Here is an 18,804-nt window from a genome sequence, read left to right as displayed (position 1 = left end):
AATATGAACGTTTAATGGAAAATTAAATATAGATCCTCTTTTTCTCAGAAAAATCAATTCACATGTAACTTGCTCAAAATACTTGTTAATATTTACCAACCACTGTGAGAGCTGTAGTGATACCTCGGAAAACCAGAATGAAAACTAGAATACATAAATCTTGTAAAGAAGCATTTATTTCCAAAGTTAGGAGTTAATTGAAGAAGTCTATCTGAAAACAACATTTTAACAAGTGCAACTATATAAAGTACATTTGTATATCATCCTGTGAAGCTTGAATTTTCTTTTATGTCTTCTAAATTCTTCTGAGTTAATTCCATGCGTCTTTGGTACCGAGTTTTCTTGTCCACATAAAAACGTCAAGTCCTGTCTTTTACTGTGTTCACTTTATTAGCAGGGTAATAACTGTAGAGTTAGGTAACATCATTGCCATCAGATACTTCAACTACGAAGTCAGTTAATTACAATAATGTTCAATTTTTTTCACCCAATTAATGTAATCAAAGGAAAGCTTTTGGAAGTCATTCTAGCAAAGATGAAACATCCTATGTTATTGTAAATACAATTTAAATTAAGTCTAAAAGTTCAGCTTTGAAAACAATTGTTTTTACATTGATAATACATGTAATGCCATGGTAAAAAACAGTATTTCACAAAGTACAAATATGCAGAAAATGTTTTTGGAATTGTTATGGTACACATGTAACTCAAAACTGTGTTCAAACAAGCTGCAACATGTTATCAACCAAAATAAAAGCTGTAGTTGTTAAAATTTACAAAGATTTCTCTGTATACACAATGAGTAACTGAACCACAAAATTTTATAATGAAGCTAACACTGAGTATTAAAAAAAAAAAACCTTCAGCATGGCATTACTTGCTGTCTTTCTTTACTGCTCCATCATCAATTAGATTTAGAACTATTTGAGCAAAGAACTTTGAAGAAGTACTGTTAAATTAACCTAATTGTCCTACAAATTGATATTGAATTTTTCTTAAAACAAGTCTATAAATCAGTGCTTCTTGGACATGCTGCTAGTTCATGAACCCTTTGTATCTGGTTCACAACAAGATAAGGCACTTGTACCAGAATGTGGTACAAGTCACTAAGCACACAGCTTAGATGAGCTATATTTTTTTTGTAGCAGTACTATCTCAGTGAAGAAAGAAGTGTGTTCATTTCTGACACAAGCTCTTTATGTTGTACTATAAATAGCAAAGAAACTAAAGAAGGCAAAATAAAAAACCAATGTATAACACTCATAACAAATATAAGTGATCAGATATCTCCACAAACCACAAAATATGGATGAATGGGAGCAAAACACTGATAACTACAAAATCAGTGTGGTATCAGCATCTATACCAGGGGAGGCAATAAAAACCAATGGGGCATCTAATAGACCTGATAACTCAAAATAACTGACAGTTAGTTAAAAGCTCAGCAAGCCAATTTGACTACAACATTGAAACTGGGAAAGGATTGTGTACTCTAATTGTTCAAGGGACTCACAGTAAGACCCAAAGGGGCTGGAGTACTTTAGGCCCTATAATCTCTCCAGCTAATCACCTAAAGATGTCCTAATGGACAGAACCCTACGTGAGGAGAAACTGTTTGGAATAGAATCCAAAGTGAGCAGTACAGGGACAATAGAAAGAAACAAGGGAAAAAGATGGATCAGATAAAAATTGGGGAGGTGAATAGAATCAGGAAATCTCTGAAAGTTAACTGCCATATTTTGAGCATCTTATTTTAAAAAGAAGAGGAGGGGGATGTTCTAGAGATACAAATTTTAAATATTGTTATAAACAAAGCCTCCCTTTTAAAAGTTTAAGAAAATTAATTTTACATAAAAATGAGCAAAAGAATAGGGTTAAGATCAAAGCCCATACAAAATTACTTTAAGAACAAAGGGAATAAATAGAATAATGTTCCTTTAGACAGTGTAGTTGTGCCAGAAAGATATACCCACAAAATAGATGAGAACTCTACCTAATATTTTAAAACTAGCTGAAAGTCATTTCTATTTTTTATTTTCTTTATTTTTTTGGCTGCACCACGTGGCATGTGGGATCTTAGTTCCCCAATCAGGGATCAAACCTGTGCCTCCTGCAGTGGAAGCACAGAGTCTTAACCACTGGACTGCCAGGGAAGTCCCTAAAAGTCATTTTTAAAAGATACAGTGTATGAAAGAGTAACATAAGTAGGAATTAGAAAAACTGAAAAATGAGATGATCAAACTCAAGAAAAAATTAGAAAAGAAAGTTTCAGAAATGAAGACTAAAGCATAAGGAACACAAGCAAATAAAATATAAGAGGAAACATTTAAAAATCAAAAAGAAATGGAGAAAGGAAAAGTATTTGAGATACAGATGTATGTAGAATATAGGCAAAGAAGATCTCACATACATATAATAGGAGTTTCCAGAGACGAAACCCAAAGGAAGAGAATGGAATAAAGACTAAAACTATATTCCAAGAAAACATTTCTAGAATAAATAAAATCTGAAACTACATATAAGGGAAAGAGAATCACATTGTAACCAGACTTTGATTTTGAGCTTTATGCTCAAAGAAATGAAGTTTCTTTTCTAAGATGTTCAAGGAAGTAAAATGTGAGTCAAGGATTTTATATCCAGCCAGACTAATTTTCAAGTACAAAAGGACTAATTATTAGTAACATACAAGAATTCAGGGAGTATTGTTCTCATTAGGCCTTTCTTAAGAATCTACCAGAGAATAAAATCAGAACAAGAATGAACAGAGACAGCACCAGAATTGATGGTGAGCAGTAATATTAACAAATAGCAATACTTTATATAGATGCATAAATATTTACGTATATAGATATATAAATTAAATTCACAAATGTATGTGTTTTCCCTATTAGATTGCAAACTGGGGAGTCAGGAATCATCCTGTCTTGTTCATAGTTGAATTGGCATAACGCCTAGCATATTGCAGAAGCTCAAAATAGAATGAGTTGAGTAAATGCATTCACAATGGAGGGACTTATGGATCCCCTATTTTTTGCCAGGCAGTATAAAAGCCCTTTGCATATGACTTATTTTTATATCAACTTTATGATTTAGGTGAAAATGTCCCACTTTTCACAAAGGAAAAACCTTAGGTGAAGTAACTTGCCCAGGGTCAGATAGCTAGCATCAGTAATAACTGGTCTGTCTGATTCCATTTATAACTCGGCCATTTAAAATGACTTTGTAATATTTCACTTCCTTAAATAAGAAGTATCTTTTGCCATCTTGTTTCTACTGTCCTTTCTTCTTGGAATCATGAAGGTAAATTTTAACTGATCACAGATTGAATCTTTCTATACTCATTCTTCCACAAATATTAGATTAAAAATTTTAGTTTATTTCAGCCTATACTAATGAAGATTTACTCTGTATTTATGGGCATAATAAATTTGAGTTTGTAGATCAGTAATTTTCAGAAATACTTGGTCATAAATGAACTATATAAAATGATAAATTAATGTGAACTTTTTTTATTATTAGCATGTTATCAGGTGGTTCAGATGGTGTGATGGTGCTTTATGATCTTGAGAACTCCAGCAGACAACCTTATTACACATGTAAAGCAGTGTGTTCCATTGGCAGGTGTGTATTAAAAATATAATTCATGATTTTATAAACATTTGAGTATTTTTTGCATCAAATGCAAAACATGAAAAAACTTTTGGTTATGTTCTTTTTGTTCTCCACCTACATAGCACACCTCAGTAACTAATTTTAGTTTTTTTAGACTACTTAGCATAAGACTCATTTGAGTCTTTCCAGCTAAATATAAACACAAATTAGATTTTTCAACTATCATTAATAGAACGAAAACATTAACAGCTAGAAGCCATAAATGTACTAACAATCACACACACACACATACACACCCCTTTCTTACCTCTCTATTTACTCAAAGCTGCCTAACTTAACATACTTCTCTTTGTCTTGAATTTTTTGACTATCTGCTGGCTTTCCAATCTTGTGAGAATTATTTTTAAGTTTTTAATAAAGTGTTTTGTGATTTTGTTTTAATTTGTTCATAATCATCACTTAATTCTTTTTCATTTCCTGTATTTGATCTGATTTTGAGGAGACCTTGAATTAACGGAGAGAATAGGTGTCGAAAAAATGTTTTCAAGAGGAAAAACTTTATGAACATTCATATCAGCAACCACTCTGTATTAAAGCTGTTCCCAAAGGGCTAGATAGATGCATAAGTTCATGGAATATTTGTGAGATTTACGAATGTTTCTTGGCTCTGGTGCTTCACTTTGGAAATACAGATTTAAGGAAACTATTTCTCTGAGCCTCTGACAAAACTGTTTTGTCTTAGAGACAATTATACTTGCCCTGTTATTCTTGTAAGTTTTCTATAAGACTTAAATGAAATACTGTCTTTTAAAAAGCATATTAAAAATTGTTAAAGCCACCATATAAATAGGAAGCAATATAATTATAGGTACAGTTGGTACAAAACAAGATACCACTTCAGGTACTCTGGAACTTGGTTCCTAAGAGGCTTACACCCTTTTATATTCTCTCCACTCCCACCAAACAAACAAACAAAAAATCTAAATTCTAAAGTGTAAGACAGTTATTAATTAGTTTAATTCATCTTTGTCTTATTTTATCTTAGCTATCATTTTAACACTGTTAAAATAATATTTTTATATATACCACCTGCTATGTAATGTTATTCCATGAGTGGCTATGATTTGCTTTTCTGGTGTGTGGTGTCGAGTAAATGCTTAGGACATCAATCTTTATTATGACTTTCTTCTTAGATTCAAATTCTTAACTTTAAAACCATGACTTTGGTAAATGGGCATATAGTAAGCATCTTTACAAAATGAGTTAAAGTAGCATTTTACATTCAAAGACTTTATAATCTAACTTTAAAAAATAATTTGAATAAAAATTGTTACTAAGTTAATGTGGCTTAGACTGTTTCCTGATATTTATTTTTGCTTTACTTAATGTGTTTGTTTTGAGCACCAAAAAGATTCCTGTACCCAAATTTTTATTAAATGTGAATGAGAATGACAGATCATACATAGTAGGAGAATAATATAATATTTTGTCCTATTTTTAAATCTAAACTATAAATGAGCTTTTATTTGTGATCACTACATTAAAGATTTATTTATTTAAAATTGGAAAATCTCTGTGTAGATTCTTAGGAACAAATAGAAATCAGTTCTGTTTATCTTAAGCAGAAATTTATTGGAAAGAAATTTAATATCTCACATAATGGCAGGAAGGTGGAAGAATCAAGTAGAAAATGAGCAGAAAAGCAAGAGAAACTAGGACAAAAGAACACAGTCAAGGTCACACCACAGGAACAATTTAGTTTGGGTTCTGCTACATGTCACAAACACAGATTCTCAACTCCACAGCTATGAATAATTGCTAACTATCCTTGGTTTTCATTACTAGCTGGAGTTCAGAGTCCCAGGCAGGATTGATGAAGCCTAGGACACATGTTCATGCCCCCACTGCCAAGCGCAAGGGAAAGAGAATATCTGGAGCCCTTTGCTTTATGTAACAAGAGGCAAGGCCCTGCCTTTCAAAAAAATGAAGGGAATTTCCCCCCAAAAGGAAGTTTGGATGTTCAGCCAAGAAAAGGGCACATGTCCACTACAGTCCACCCATTTGGCTGTCCAATATCAGTATGTACCTTTCTTCCCATACCTACCCTTCCTTTTAAAAAAAAAGTTTCAGCCTGACCTAATGCAAGTATCCATTATTTGACAAAAAAATGTAATTATCCCCTTCCCCAAAGAGCTATGACCCTAAGTCTGTTTATTTACCACATCCATCTCCAGTTCAGGATAATGTCTATTTTTCCACTGGTTTTCCATGATCTTATATCAGGATTATGCAACCTGTGGGCTCAATTGTATAGTTAACCTATATAAAATAATGGAGGTAAGAAAAAGAGGAAAGAAAGAGGAAATTAGTTAAAATATATACGTATATACATGACATAGAAAGTAAGGAAATATGAATGGGTACTACAGTCCTTTTTTGCAGCTGTCTCAAAGCCAGCTTGAGGTCTTCAGGTAGCACCACATGTGTTAAGGCCCTTTATTCTGTATTGTGATCCAGACCTTCACCTTAAGGAATCAGAACTCATGATGGTCCTATCTGCATAGGGTTGCAGTAGTCTTCTGTTTACTTTTATCTTATTGAAAATTTCTAACATGCATGAAAATAGAGAGTAGTATAATGAACTGTGTACCCATCACCCAGCTTCAACAGCTATCAGTCATAACCAGTCTTGTTTCATCTTTACCCCAACCTACCCACCTACTCTGAGGATTATTTTGAAGCAAATCTCAGAAGGATATCATTTCATTCATAATTATTTGTATCTCTAAAAGGTAAAATGTGTTTTATAAGCATAACCCCACTACTGCTATCTCACATCTACAATAATTCCTGATATTAAGTATACAGTTGGTATTCAAATGTCCCACCATTGTATCTTAAGTGTTCCTAAACAGCCAGTGTCTTTCAATTAAGATTCAGTGAAGGACACATACTGTGTTGATCACTGGTTCAGAGCATATACTGCATCCTTCAGGATAGCACATCATCATCACAAGGTGCTATATTGTAACTGATGTCATAACTGAGTCTTCAACAGATCATGATTCTACGGGTATTTTGTTACATAAGAGTAGTGAATCTCATGGGCATCTACCAGTTGCATTCTTTTGTTGTATAAGTAAGGTTCTTAATCAGAAGCAATACTGTGTGGGACACCACGGAAGTATGTGAGGCAGCAATTCTAAGAATGGTGGTGTTGATAAAATGATGGCCAGGGAAAGCAAATCCAAAACCAGAATAGGTATCTCTTCCAGTAAGGAAAAATCACTGTCTCCATGAAGCGCTCCAGTGTAGCTGGCTGATCCCTCTAGGATATAGTATTGAAATCAGAAGTCTTTCATTTTATGAGCCTTAGTAGGAAGCAGGCCTCCACATCATACTGTGAAAACTTAAAACTAGAGATGCCTAGATAGTCTCTTTCTCTAGACAGCTACGACATGGCATGTGATCTAGGTTTGGCCATTCATATCATCGTTCCTGAGACTGCTACTCGTGAATATAGTATCAGTTTTGAAACTCAAATAAATCAGTTATCTCTAAATTTTGATTACTGTTTTGTAGAAGCCATCCTGATGTCCACAAATATAGTGTGGAGACTGTACAGTGGTATCCTCATGACACTGGCATGTTCACATCAAGCTCATTTGATAAAACTCTGAAAGTATGGGATACAAATAAGTTACAAGTAAGTACATTAAAAACTTTTCCAAGTTGCTCTGTGCGATAAATGAGAACTTAATCCTAAACCATTTTAGTGTGATTATTTGCTAAGATGTCATATATGTTAGATGTGAAATTAGTAAAGTAGTTCAGGAGAGCTAGAGTGCTTGAGTTCATATCTTGGTTCTGCTGCTGACTGTCTATGTGATATTTGTCTGAACCTCTCTGTATTTATCTGTAAAGGGGGTAATGATTGTACCTTATAGAATGGTTGTGAGGATTAAATAGGTCAATATATGTAAAGTACCTGGAACAGTGCCTAGCATACAGTAAGTGCTCAAAAACCATTAGCTATTACTATTATTTGCTTTATTATTCAAAAACTACTATGGTCTAGTGGTGTAGGGAAGAAAATTGGATTTATCTCCTATTGGCCAAAAGGCTTAAAGGAAAAGAAAGTTTTTAACATTATAGGTTAGTAAAGGTAGACAGTAGATAATAGTTTTTACATTTGATCAAATTTATATTTCTTTCTCATGCTGATTTTTTCCCTGAGCTCTAGTCCCATATGTCTCCACCTGTCTTCAGAACCTCTCTTACTTAAATGTGGTGTCATCTTCTCAAACTTAACATGTTCCAAACTGAAGTGAACATGGTGGCTCCTCACATCCATTTAGTCCTCAAATCTTAGCAATTCTTCCTTCAAACTCTCAGATTTCCCTTTTCTATTTCCCCCACCATCAGTGTACATCTAGACTACTCCTAAAAACTCCGAACTGGTTCCTCTGCATTATTTTTCTTCCGCATTTCCACAGCAAGTTTACCCCAGAATTAATCAGAATCAAGCAGTTTCATCCTGTCTCAACACAAAACCTCTAGTGACTCCATTGTCTAAATTCAGCCTGGCATTCTAAGTTCTCCATAACCTCACTTCCCACTTTCTCAACCTTAGCTTCTACCTCTTTTCAACCTAAATGATGTACTGCCACTAAATTGATCTCCTTTTGCCTTCTGAACACATGTTATGTGTTATGTTCCCTGCCTCAGTTCCCCTTCCCTATGAAATTTCTCCCTTCTCTTACTCATCTTATAACTGGAAGTTTATACTCTTTAACCAGCATCTTTCTATTTCTCCCACCCCCCAGCCCCGGTAATCACTTTATTCACTGTTTCTATCAGTTTGACTTTTTAAGATTCCACATGTGATATTATACAGTATTTGTCCTTGTCTGCCTGACTTCACTTAATATAATGCCCTCAGGGTTTATCCATGTTGTCACAAATGACAGGATTTCATTCTTTCTCATGGCTGAATAATATTCCTGTGTGTGTGTATGTGTGTGTGTGTTATCTTCTTTATCCCTTTATGCTTTGATGAACACTTAGGTTGTTTCCATGACTTGACTATTATAAATAATGCTGCAAAAAACATGAGGGTGCAGCTGTCTCTTTGAGAGAGACAGTGATTTTATTTCCTTCAGATATATATGCAGAAGTGGGATTGCTGGATCATATGGTTCTATTTTAAATTTTTTGAGGAACCCCATATTGTCTTTCATGATGGCTGCACCAATTTACATTCCCACTACCAGTCACAAGGGTTTCCTTTTCTCCGTATCCTCACCAACACTTATCTCTTTTTGATAATAGGCATTTTAACAGATGTGAGGTGATATCTCATTGTGGCTTTGATTTGCATTTTCCTGATGATTAATGATATTGAACACCTTTTCATGTTCATTTTGGCCATTCTTATATTTTTGGAAAAATGTCTATTCATGTCCTCTGCCCATTTTTTATTTGGATTGTTTGGGTTTTTTACTACTGAGTTGTATGAGTTCTTTATATATTTTGGATATTAACACTTTATCATGATTTTCAAATATTTTCTCCCATTATTTAGGTTGCTTTTTCATACTGCTTATGGTTTCCTTTGCTGTGCAGAAGGTTTTTAATTTGCTGTAGTTCCATTTGTTTATTTTTGCATTTTTTGCCTTTGATTGTGGTATCAAATCCAAACAGTCTTCACCAAGACCACTGTCAATGTTTTCTTCTAGGAGTTTTATGGTTTCAGGTCTTAATGTTCAAGTTTTTAGTCCATCCTGAGTTAATTTACGTGCATGGTGTAAGATAGTGGTCCAGTTTATTCTTTTGCATATGCTTCTTCAGTTTTCCCAGCATCATTTATTGAAGAGACTATCCTTTCCCCATTGTATATTCTTAGTTCCTTTGTCATAAATTAATGGACCATACATGCCTTGCTTTATTTCTGGACTGTCTTTTCTGGTCCATTGATCTGTGTGTGTTTTTATGCCAGTACCATAATGTTTTGATTACTATAGCTTTGTAATGCAGTAGTCCCCCCTTATCCATGTGGGATACATTCCAAGACCCCCACTGAGTGCCTGAAACCACGGATACTATCAAATTACCGTGGTTATAGTATATACCAACCCTGTATATACTATATTTTTTCCTATACTCATGTGTGGGTAGCATATATGATATGGATACACAGAACAAAGGGATGATTCACATCTAGGTGGGACAAGCAAGCTTTTATCATGCTCCTTAGAACAGTGTATTATTTAAAACTTATGAATTATTTACTTCTGTAATTTTCCATTTAATATGTTCAGACCACAGTTGACCTCAGATAACTGAAACCGAGGAAAGTGAAATACAGATAAGAAGGGGACTGCTGTATAGTCTGAAATCAGAAAGTGTGATGCCTCTAGCTTTGTTCTTCTTTCTCAAGATTGTTTTAGCAATTCGGGGTCTTTTGTAGTTCCATACAAATTTTCAGATTATTCTTTCCTATTTCTAGAAAAATGCCATTGAGAATTTGGTAGAGATTGCACTGAATTTATAGATTGTGCTGTGGACATATTAACATATTAACATTGTTAATTCTTTCAGTCCACTGGTATGGAATATCTTTTCATTTATTTGTGTCTTCATCTTCTTTCATCAGTGTCTTATAGTTTTCACTGTACACCTTTTACCTCCCTAGTTAAATTTATTTCTAGGTATTTTATTCTTTATGCTGCAGTTGTAAATGAGATTGTTTTCTTAATTTCTCCTTCTGATAGTTCATTAGTGTATAGAAATGCAACTGATTTTTTTAACAGTTTGAATCCTGCAACTTTACTGAATTTGTTTATTCTAACAGTTTTTTGGTGAAGTCTTTAAGGTTTTCTATGTATAATATCATTTCATCTGCAGATAGAGACAGGTTTACTTTTTCCATTCCAGTTTGGATGCCTGTTATTTCTTTTTCTTGCTTAATTGCTCTGGCTAGGACTTCCAGCACTGTGTTGAAAAAAGTGGCAAGGGTGGGCATCCTTCTCTTCTCCCTGATCTTAGAGGAAAAGCTTTCAGCTTTTAACTGTTAAGTATGATGTTAGCTATGAGCTTGTCATATATGGCCTTTATTATGTTGAGGTACATTCTCTCTATACCCAGTTTATTGAGGAAAATATTTAATACTTCTTAATATGAGTCAGTACCCATTCGTGATTTTTTTTTAATTCCTAACATAGTAGGAATAAAAGGGAAATTCCTTAAACTGGCATTTACAGATTACATGATTACAAACATGGAAAATCCAAAGGAAACTTTAGCCAAATTATAATATAAGAAAATTCAGCAAAATTGCTGAATATAGGGCTTCCCTGGTGGCACAGTGGTTGAGAGTCCGCTTGCCAAGGCAGGGGATGCGGGTTCGTGCCCTGGTCCGGGAGGATCCCACGTGCCACGGAGCAGCTCGGCCCGTGAGCCATGGCCGCTGTGCCTGCGCGTCCGGAGCCTGTGCTCTGCAACGGGAGAGGCCACAACAGTGAGAGGCCTGCGTACCACAGAAAAAAAAAAATTTGCTGAATATAAGGTCAGTTCTATCTGAATTCCAGGCACAAAGAATTATAAAATGAAATTTCAAGAGTAATATAGTTTATAATTGCAGCACAAGTCATCATATACCTAGTAAGAAATTGAAAAGTGTACAGGACCTCTCAACACTACACAGAAAACTATAGAATATTATTGAGAGAAATTAAGACCTAAATAAATGGTGGGATATGTCACATTCACACTCTCACCACTTTTATTCAACATAGTTTTGGAAGTCCTAGGCATGGCAATCAGAGAAGAAAAAGAAATAGAAGGAATCCAAATTGGAAAAGAAGAAGTAAAACTGTCACTGTTTGCAGATGACACGATACTATACATAGAAAATCCTAAAGACACCACCAGAAAACTACTAGAGCTCATCAATGAAGTCCAGTAAAGTTGCCAGAAACAAAATTAATATACAGAAACCTGTTGCATTTCTGTACACTAACAGTGAATTTTCAGAAAGAGTAATTAAGGAACAATTCCATTTATAATTGCATCAAAAATTAAAATACCTGGGAATAAATCTACTTAAGTTAAAGAACTGTACTCAGAAAACTATAAGACACTGATGAAAGAAATTGGAGAACACACAAACAGATGGAAATATATACGGTGTATATGGATTGGAAGAATTAACATTGTTAAAATGAACATACAACCAAAAGCAATCTACAGATTCATTGCAATCCCTGTCAAAATACCAAGGGCATTTTTCACAGAACTAGAACAAATAATTTTAAAATTTTTATGGAAAAGCGAAAGACCCTGAATAGCCAAAACAATCTTCGGAAAGAATAGAACTAGACGAATCACGCTTGCTGACTTCAGACTATACTACAAAGCTACAGTAATCAAAACAGTATGGTACTGGCATAAAAACAGATACATAGATCAGAACAGAATGGGGAGCCCAGAAATAAACCCATGCACTTATAGGTCAATTAATCTACGACAAAGGAGGCAAGAGTATACAATGCAGGAAAGACAGTCTTGGCAATTCCCTAGTGATCCAGTGATTAGGACCCTGCACTCTCACTGCTGAGGGCCCAGGTTCAGTTCCTGCTCAGGGAACTAAGATCACACAAGCCCCGTGGCATGGCCAAAAAAAGAAAAGAAAGGAGAGTCTCTTCAATAACTGGTGCTGGGAAAACTGGACAGCCACATGTAAAGGAATGAAATTAAAACATTCTCTAACACCATATACAAAAATAAACTCAAAATGGATCAAAGACCTTGACGTAAGGTTGGAAACCATTAAACTAAAAGAAAGCAGAACACTCAGAGCATTCTCAATATAAATCATACCAATTTTTTTTTGCCTCTGTCTCCTAAAGCAAAGCAATAAGAGCAAATATAAACAGATGGGACTTAATTAAACTTAAAGCTTTTGCACAGCAAAGAAAGCCGTAAACAAAACAAAAAGACAAACTACAGAATGGGAGAAAATATTTGCAAATGATATAACCAATAAGGGGTTAATATTCACATATATAGACAATTCATACACCTGAACATCAAAAAAACAAGCCTGATTAAAAGATTGTTAGAAGACCTGAATAGACATTCTTCCAAAGAAGACATACAGCTGGCCAAGAGGCACATGAAAAGATGCTCAACATCATTAATCATCAGAGAAATGCAAATTAAAACCACAATGAGATATCACCTCACACCTGTCAGAATGGTTATCATCAAAAAGACCACAAATAACAAATGTTGGTGAGGATGTGGAGAAAAGAGAACCCTTGGGTGCTGTTGGTGGGAATGTAAATTGGTGCAGCTACTGAGGAAAACATTATGGAGGTTTCTCAAAAAACTGAAAATAGAACTACCCTATGACCCAGCAGTTCCACTCCTGGGTATTTATCTGAAAAAAACTAAAGCACTAATTCAGAATGATACTTGTATCCCAATGTTCATAGCAGCAGTATTTATAATTGCCAAGATATGGAAGCAACCCAACTGCCCATCAACAGATGAATGGATAATGGAGATGCAGTGTATACAATGGAATACTACTCAGTCATAAAAAAGAACAAAATTTTGCCATTTGCATCAAATGCATGGACATGGAGGGTATTATACTAAGTGAAATAAGTCATACAGAGAAAGACAAACACTGTATCACTTATATGTGGAATCTAAAAAGTACAAGAAGCTAGTGAATATAACAAAAAAGAAACAGACTCACAGTTACAGAGAACAAACTAATGGTTACCACAGTGAGGAGAGGGAAAGAGGGAGGGGCAAGATAGGCATAGGGGATTAAGAGGTACAAACTACTATGTATAAAATAAGAAAGGTACAAGGATATATATTACAACACAGGAAATATGATGAATATTTTATAATAACCATAAATGGAATGTAGCCTTTAAAAACTGTGAATCACTTTGTTATTATATATCAACTATACCTCAATTCTAAAAAGAAGAAGAAAGAGAAGGGCCGGAGGAAGATGGCGGAAGAGTAAGACGCGGAGATCACCTTCCTCCCCACAGATACATCAGAAATTCATCTACACGTGGAACAACTCCTACAGAACACCTACTGAACGCCGACAGAAGACCTCAGACCCCCTAAAAGGCAAGAAACTCCCCACATACCTGGGTAGGGCAAAAGAAAAAAAGAATAAACAGAGACAATAGGATAGGGACGGGACCTGCACCAGTGGGAGGGAGCCGTGAAGGAGGGAAGGTTTCTACACACTGCAAGCCCCTTCGCGGGCGGAGACTGCAGGTGGCGGAGGGGGAAAGCTTCGGAGTAGCGGAGGAGAGCATAGCAACAGGGGTGTGGAGGGCAAAGCGGAGAGATTCCGGCACAGAGGATCGGTGCCCTCAGGCACACACCAGCCCGAGAGGCTTCTCTGCTCGGCCGCCGTGGCGGGCGGGGCTGGGAGCTGAGGCTTGGGTATCGGCTTTCAGTCGGAGCGCAGGGAGAGGACTGGGGCTGGCGGCAGGAAGAGAGCCTGAAGGGGTTAGTGCACCACGGCTAGCCCGGAGGGAGTCCGGGGAAAGGGTCTGGAGTTGCTGAAGAGGCAAGAGTCTTTTTTCACTTTCACTTTCGTTTCCTGGTGCGCGAGGAGAGGGCATTAAAAGGGCTGCTTAGGGAAGCGCCGGAGACAGGCGCGAGCCGCGGGTAAGGCGTGGACCTCGGAGACGGGCGTGGGCCGCCGCCGCCCGCAGCCGCCGCGGCCCGCCGCCGCCCACCGCCCGCCGCCGCCCGCCGCCGCCGCGGCCCGCCGCCGCCGCCGCCGCCCGCCGCCGCCGCCGCCGCCCGACGCGGCCCGCCGCCGCCGCCGCCCCCGCGGCCCGCCGCCGCCGCCGCCGCCCCCGCGGCCCGCCGCCGCCGCCGCCGCCGCCGCGGCCCGCCGCCGCCACCGCCGCCGCGGCCCGCCGCCGCCGCCTGCCGCCGCCCGCCGCCGCCCGCCGCCGCCGCCGCAGCCGCGGGGCCTGTGTGCGAGCGCGGGTCACTGTCCGCCCCGCCTTCCGGGGGACCTGTGCACCCCGCCACCGCCGGGGTCCCGAGACCCGGGGACGGCTTTCCCGGGAAAGCGCACGGAGCGCCACGGGCTGCTGCAACGTCACGCCGGCCTCTGCCGCCGCAGGCCCGCCCCACACTGCGCGCCCCTCCCTCCCCTCTGCATGAGTGAGCCAGAGCCCCCGAATCAGCGGCTCCTTTAAACCCGTCCTGTCTGAGAGAAGAACGGACGCCCTCCGGCGACCTACGCACAGAGGCGGGGCCAGGTCCAAGGCTGAGACCCGGGAGCTGTGAGAGCAGAGTCAGGGAAATCTCTCTGTGCAGCCTCGGAGGCAGCGGATTAAAGCTCCACGGTCCATTTGATGTGCCCTGCGTCTGTGGAGTGCATGAATGGACAGCGAATCATCCCAAATTGAGGAAGTGGACTTTGAGGACAAGATTTAAGACTTTCCCCCCTTTTCCTCTTTTTACAACGAATTATTCCAAAGTAAGGAGGTGGACTTAGAGAGCAAGATTTCAGACTTCTTGCCCTTTTCCTCTTTTTACAACGAATTATCCCAAATTGAGGAGGTGGGCTTGGAGAGCAAGATTTTTGATTTTTCCCCCTGCTCTCTTTTTGTGAATGTGTATGTGTAATCTTCTGTGTAAGATTCTCTCTGTATAGCTTTGCTTCCACCATATGTCCCAGGGTTCTATAGGTCCGTTTTTTTTTTTTTTTTTTTTTTTTCCCCAATAATTACTTTCTAATTTTAATAACGCTACTATATGTCATACTTTATTCTATTTTACTTTACCTGCTCTTTCTTTTTTTCCTACCTTCCCTTCCTCCCTCCCTCCCTCCGCTCTTCCTTTCCTTCTTTCTTTTTCTTTCCTCCCTCCCTCCCACCCTTCTTCTTTCCACTTTCTTTTTCTTTCCTTCCTCCCTCCCTCCCTCCTGTCTTTCTTTCTTTCTTCCCTTCCTCCCTCCCTCCCTCCCTTCTTCCATTCACTCATCCTTTTGCTTTCATTGCCCCCTCCCTCCCTCCTTTCTTTCCTTCTTTCTTTCCATCCTTCCTCACTCCCTCCCTCCTTTCTTTCTTTCTTCCTTCCTTCCTTCCTTTCTTCCCTTCTTCCTTTCTTTCCCTCTCTCTTTCTCTCTTCTACTAATTCTTTCTTTCTGCTTTTTCTCCCTGTTATTCTGAGCTGGGTGGATGAAAGGCTCTTGGTGCTGCAGCCAGGAGCCAGTGCTGTGCCTCTGAAGTGGGAGAGCCAACTTCAGGACACGGGTCCACAAGAGACCTCCCAGCTCCACATAATATCAAGCAGCGAAAATCTCCCAGAGATCTCCATCCCAACACCAGCACCCAGCTTCAGTCAACGACCAGCAAGCTACAGTGCTGGTCACCCTATGCCAAGCAACTAGCAAGGCAGGAACACAACCCCACCCATTAGCAGAGAAGCTACCTAAAAACATAATAAGGCCATAGGCACCCCAAAACACACCACCAGACGTGGACCTGTCCACCAGAAAGACAAGATCGAGCCTCAACCACCAGAACACAGGCATTAGTCCCCCCCACCAGGAAGTCTATACAACCTACTGAAACAACCTTAGCCACTGGGGTCAGACACGAAAAACAACGGGAACTACGAATCTGCAGCCTGCAAAAAGGAGACCCCAAACACAGTAACATAAGCAAAATGAGAAGACAGAAAAACACACAGCAGGTGAAGGAGCAAGATAAAAACCTACCAGACCTAACAAATGAAGAGGTAATAGGCAGTCTACCTGAAAAAGAATTCAGAATAATGATGGTAAAGATGATCCAAAATCTTGGAAATAGAATAGACAAAATGCAAGAAACAGTTAACAAGGACCTAGAAGAACTGAAGATGAATCAAGCATCGATTAAAAACACAATACATGAAATAAAAAATACTCTAGATGGGATCAATAGCAGAATAACTGAGGCAGAAGAACGGATAAGTGAGGTGGAAGATAAAATAGTGGAAATAACTGATGCAGAGCAAAATAAAGAAAAAAGATTGAAAAGAACAGAGGACAGTCTCAGAGACCTCTGGGACAACATTAAACGCACCAACATTCGAATTATAGGGGTTCCAGAAGAAGAAGAGAAAAAGAAAGGGACTGAGAAAATATTTGAAGAGATTATAGTTGAAAACTTCCCCAATATGGGAAAGGAAATAGTTAATCAAGTCCAGGAGGCACAGAGAGTCCCATACAGAATAAATCCAAGGAGAAATACACCAAGACACATATTAATCAAACTGTCAAAAATTAAACACAAAGAAATCATATTAAAAGCAGCAAGGGAAAAACAACAAATAACACACAAGGGAATCCCCATCAGGTTAACAGCTGATCTCTCAGCAGAAACTCTACAAGCCAGAAGGGAGTGGCAGGACATAATTAAAGTGATGAAGGAGAGAAACCTGCAGCCAAGATTACTCTACCCAGCAAGGATCTCATTCAGATTTGATGGAGAAATTAAAACCTTTACAGACAAGCAAAAGCTGAGAGAGTTCAGCACCACCAAACCAGCTTTACAACAAATGCTAAAGGAACTTCTCTAGGCAAGAAACACAACAGAAGGAATATACCTACAATAACGAACCCAAAGCAATTAAGGAAATGGGAATAGGAACATACATATCAATAATTACCTTAAATGTAAATGGACTAAATGCTCCCACCAAAAGACACAGAGTGGCTGAATGGATACAAAAACAAGACCCATATATATGCTGTCTACAAGAGACCCACTTCAGACCTAAAGACACATACAGATTGAAAGTAAGGGGATGGAAAAAGATATTCCATGCAAATGGAAATCCAAAGAAAGCTGGAGTAGCAATTCTTATATCAGACAAAATAGACTTTAAAATAAAGACTATTAGAAGAGACAAAGAAGGACACTACATAATGATCAAGGGATCGATCCAAGAAGAAGATATAACAATTGTAAATATTTATGCACCCAACATAGGAGCACCTCAATACATAAGGCAAATACTAACAGCCATAAAAGGGGAAATCGACAGTAACACAATCATAGTAGGGGACTTTAACACCCCACTTTCACCAATGGACAGATCGTCCAAAATGAAAATAAATAAGGAAACACAAGCTTTAAATGATACATTAAACAAGATGGACTTAGTTGATATTTATAGGACATTTCATCCAAAAACAACAGAATACACATTTTTCTCAAGTGCTCATGGAACATTCTCCAGGATAGATCATATCTTGGGTCACAAATCAAGCCTTGGTAAATTTAAGAAAATTGAAATTGTATCAAGTATCTTTTCCGACCACAATGCTATGAGACTAGACATCAATTACAGGAAAAGATCTGTAAAAAATACAAACACATGGAGGCTAAACAATACACTACTCAATAACGAAGTGATCACTGAAGAAATCAGAGAGGAAATTAAAAAATACCTAGAAACAAATGACAATGGAGACACGACAACCCAAAACCTATGGGATGCAGCAAAAGCAGTTCTAAGGGGGAAGTTTATAGCAATACAATCCCACCTTAAGAAACAGGAAACATTTCGAGTAAACAACCTGACCCTGCACCTAAAGCAATTAGAGAAAGAACAAAAAACCCCCAAAGCTAGCAGAAGGAAAGAAATCATAAAGATCAGATCAGAAATAAATGAAAAAGAAATGAAGGAAACGATAGCAAAGATCAACCAAACTAAAAGCTGGTTCTTTGAGAAGATAAACAAAATTGACAAACCATTAGCCAGACTCATCAAGAAAAGAAGGGAGAAGACTCAAATCAATAGAATTAGAAATGAAAAAGGAGAAGTAACAACTGACACTGCAGAAATACAAAAGATCATGAGAGATTACTACAAGCAACTCTATGCCAATAAAATGGACAACCTGGAAGAAATGGACAAATTCTTAGAAATGCACAACCTGCCAAGACTGACTCAGGAAGAAATAGAAAATATGAATAGACCAATCACAAGCACTGAAATTGAAACTGTGATTAAAAATCTTCCATCAAACAAAAGCCCAGGACCAGATGGCTTCACAGGCGAATTCTATCAAACATTTAGAGAAGAGCTAACACCCATCCTTCTCAAACTCTTCCAAACAATTTCAGAGGAAGGAAC

General features: G+C 38.1%; 1 protein-coding gene across 1 annotated transcript in view; it reads left to right on the top strand.

The window, feature by feature from the left end:
• ERCC8 (ERCC excision repair 8, CSA ubiquitin ligase complex subunit) overlaps positions 1-18,804 on the top strand; it is a 70,149-nt gene that overhangs the window by 16,090 nt on the left and 35,255 nt on the right. Inside the window, exons 3-4 of the mRNA XM_060091712.1 lie at positions 3,520-3,621; positions 7,195-7,318. Coding sequence (XP_059947695.1) covers positions 3,520-3,621; positions 7,195-7,318 — 226 coding nt within the window. The remainder of the gene's footprint in view (positions 1-3,519; positions 3,622-7,194; positions 7,319-18,804) is intronic.

Source organism: Mesoplodon densirostris, chromosome 3 (genome assembly GCF_025265405.1).
Source record: "Mesoplodon densirostris isolate mMesDen1 chromosome 3, mMesDen1 primary haplotype, whole genome shotgun sequence".
Classification (NCBI taxonomy): domain Eukaryota; kingdom Metazoa; phylum Chordata; class Mammalia; order Artiodactyla; family Ziphiidae; genus Mesoplodon; species Mesoplodon densirostris.
Note: the sequence above shows the minus strand (reverse complement) of the source record. Positions and strands in the feature narration are given on the sequence as shown.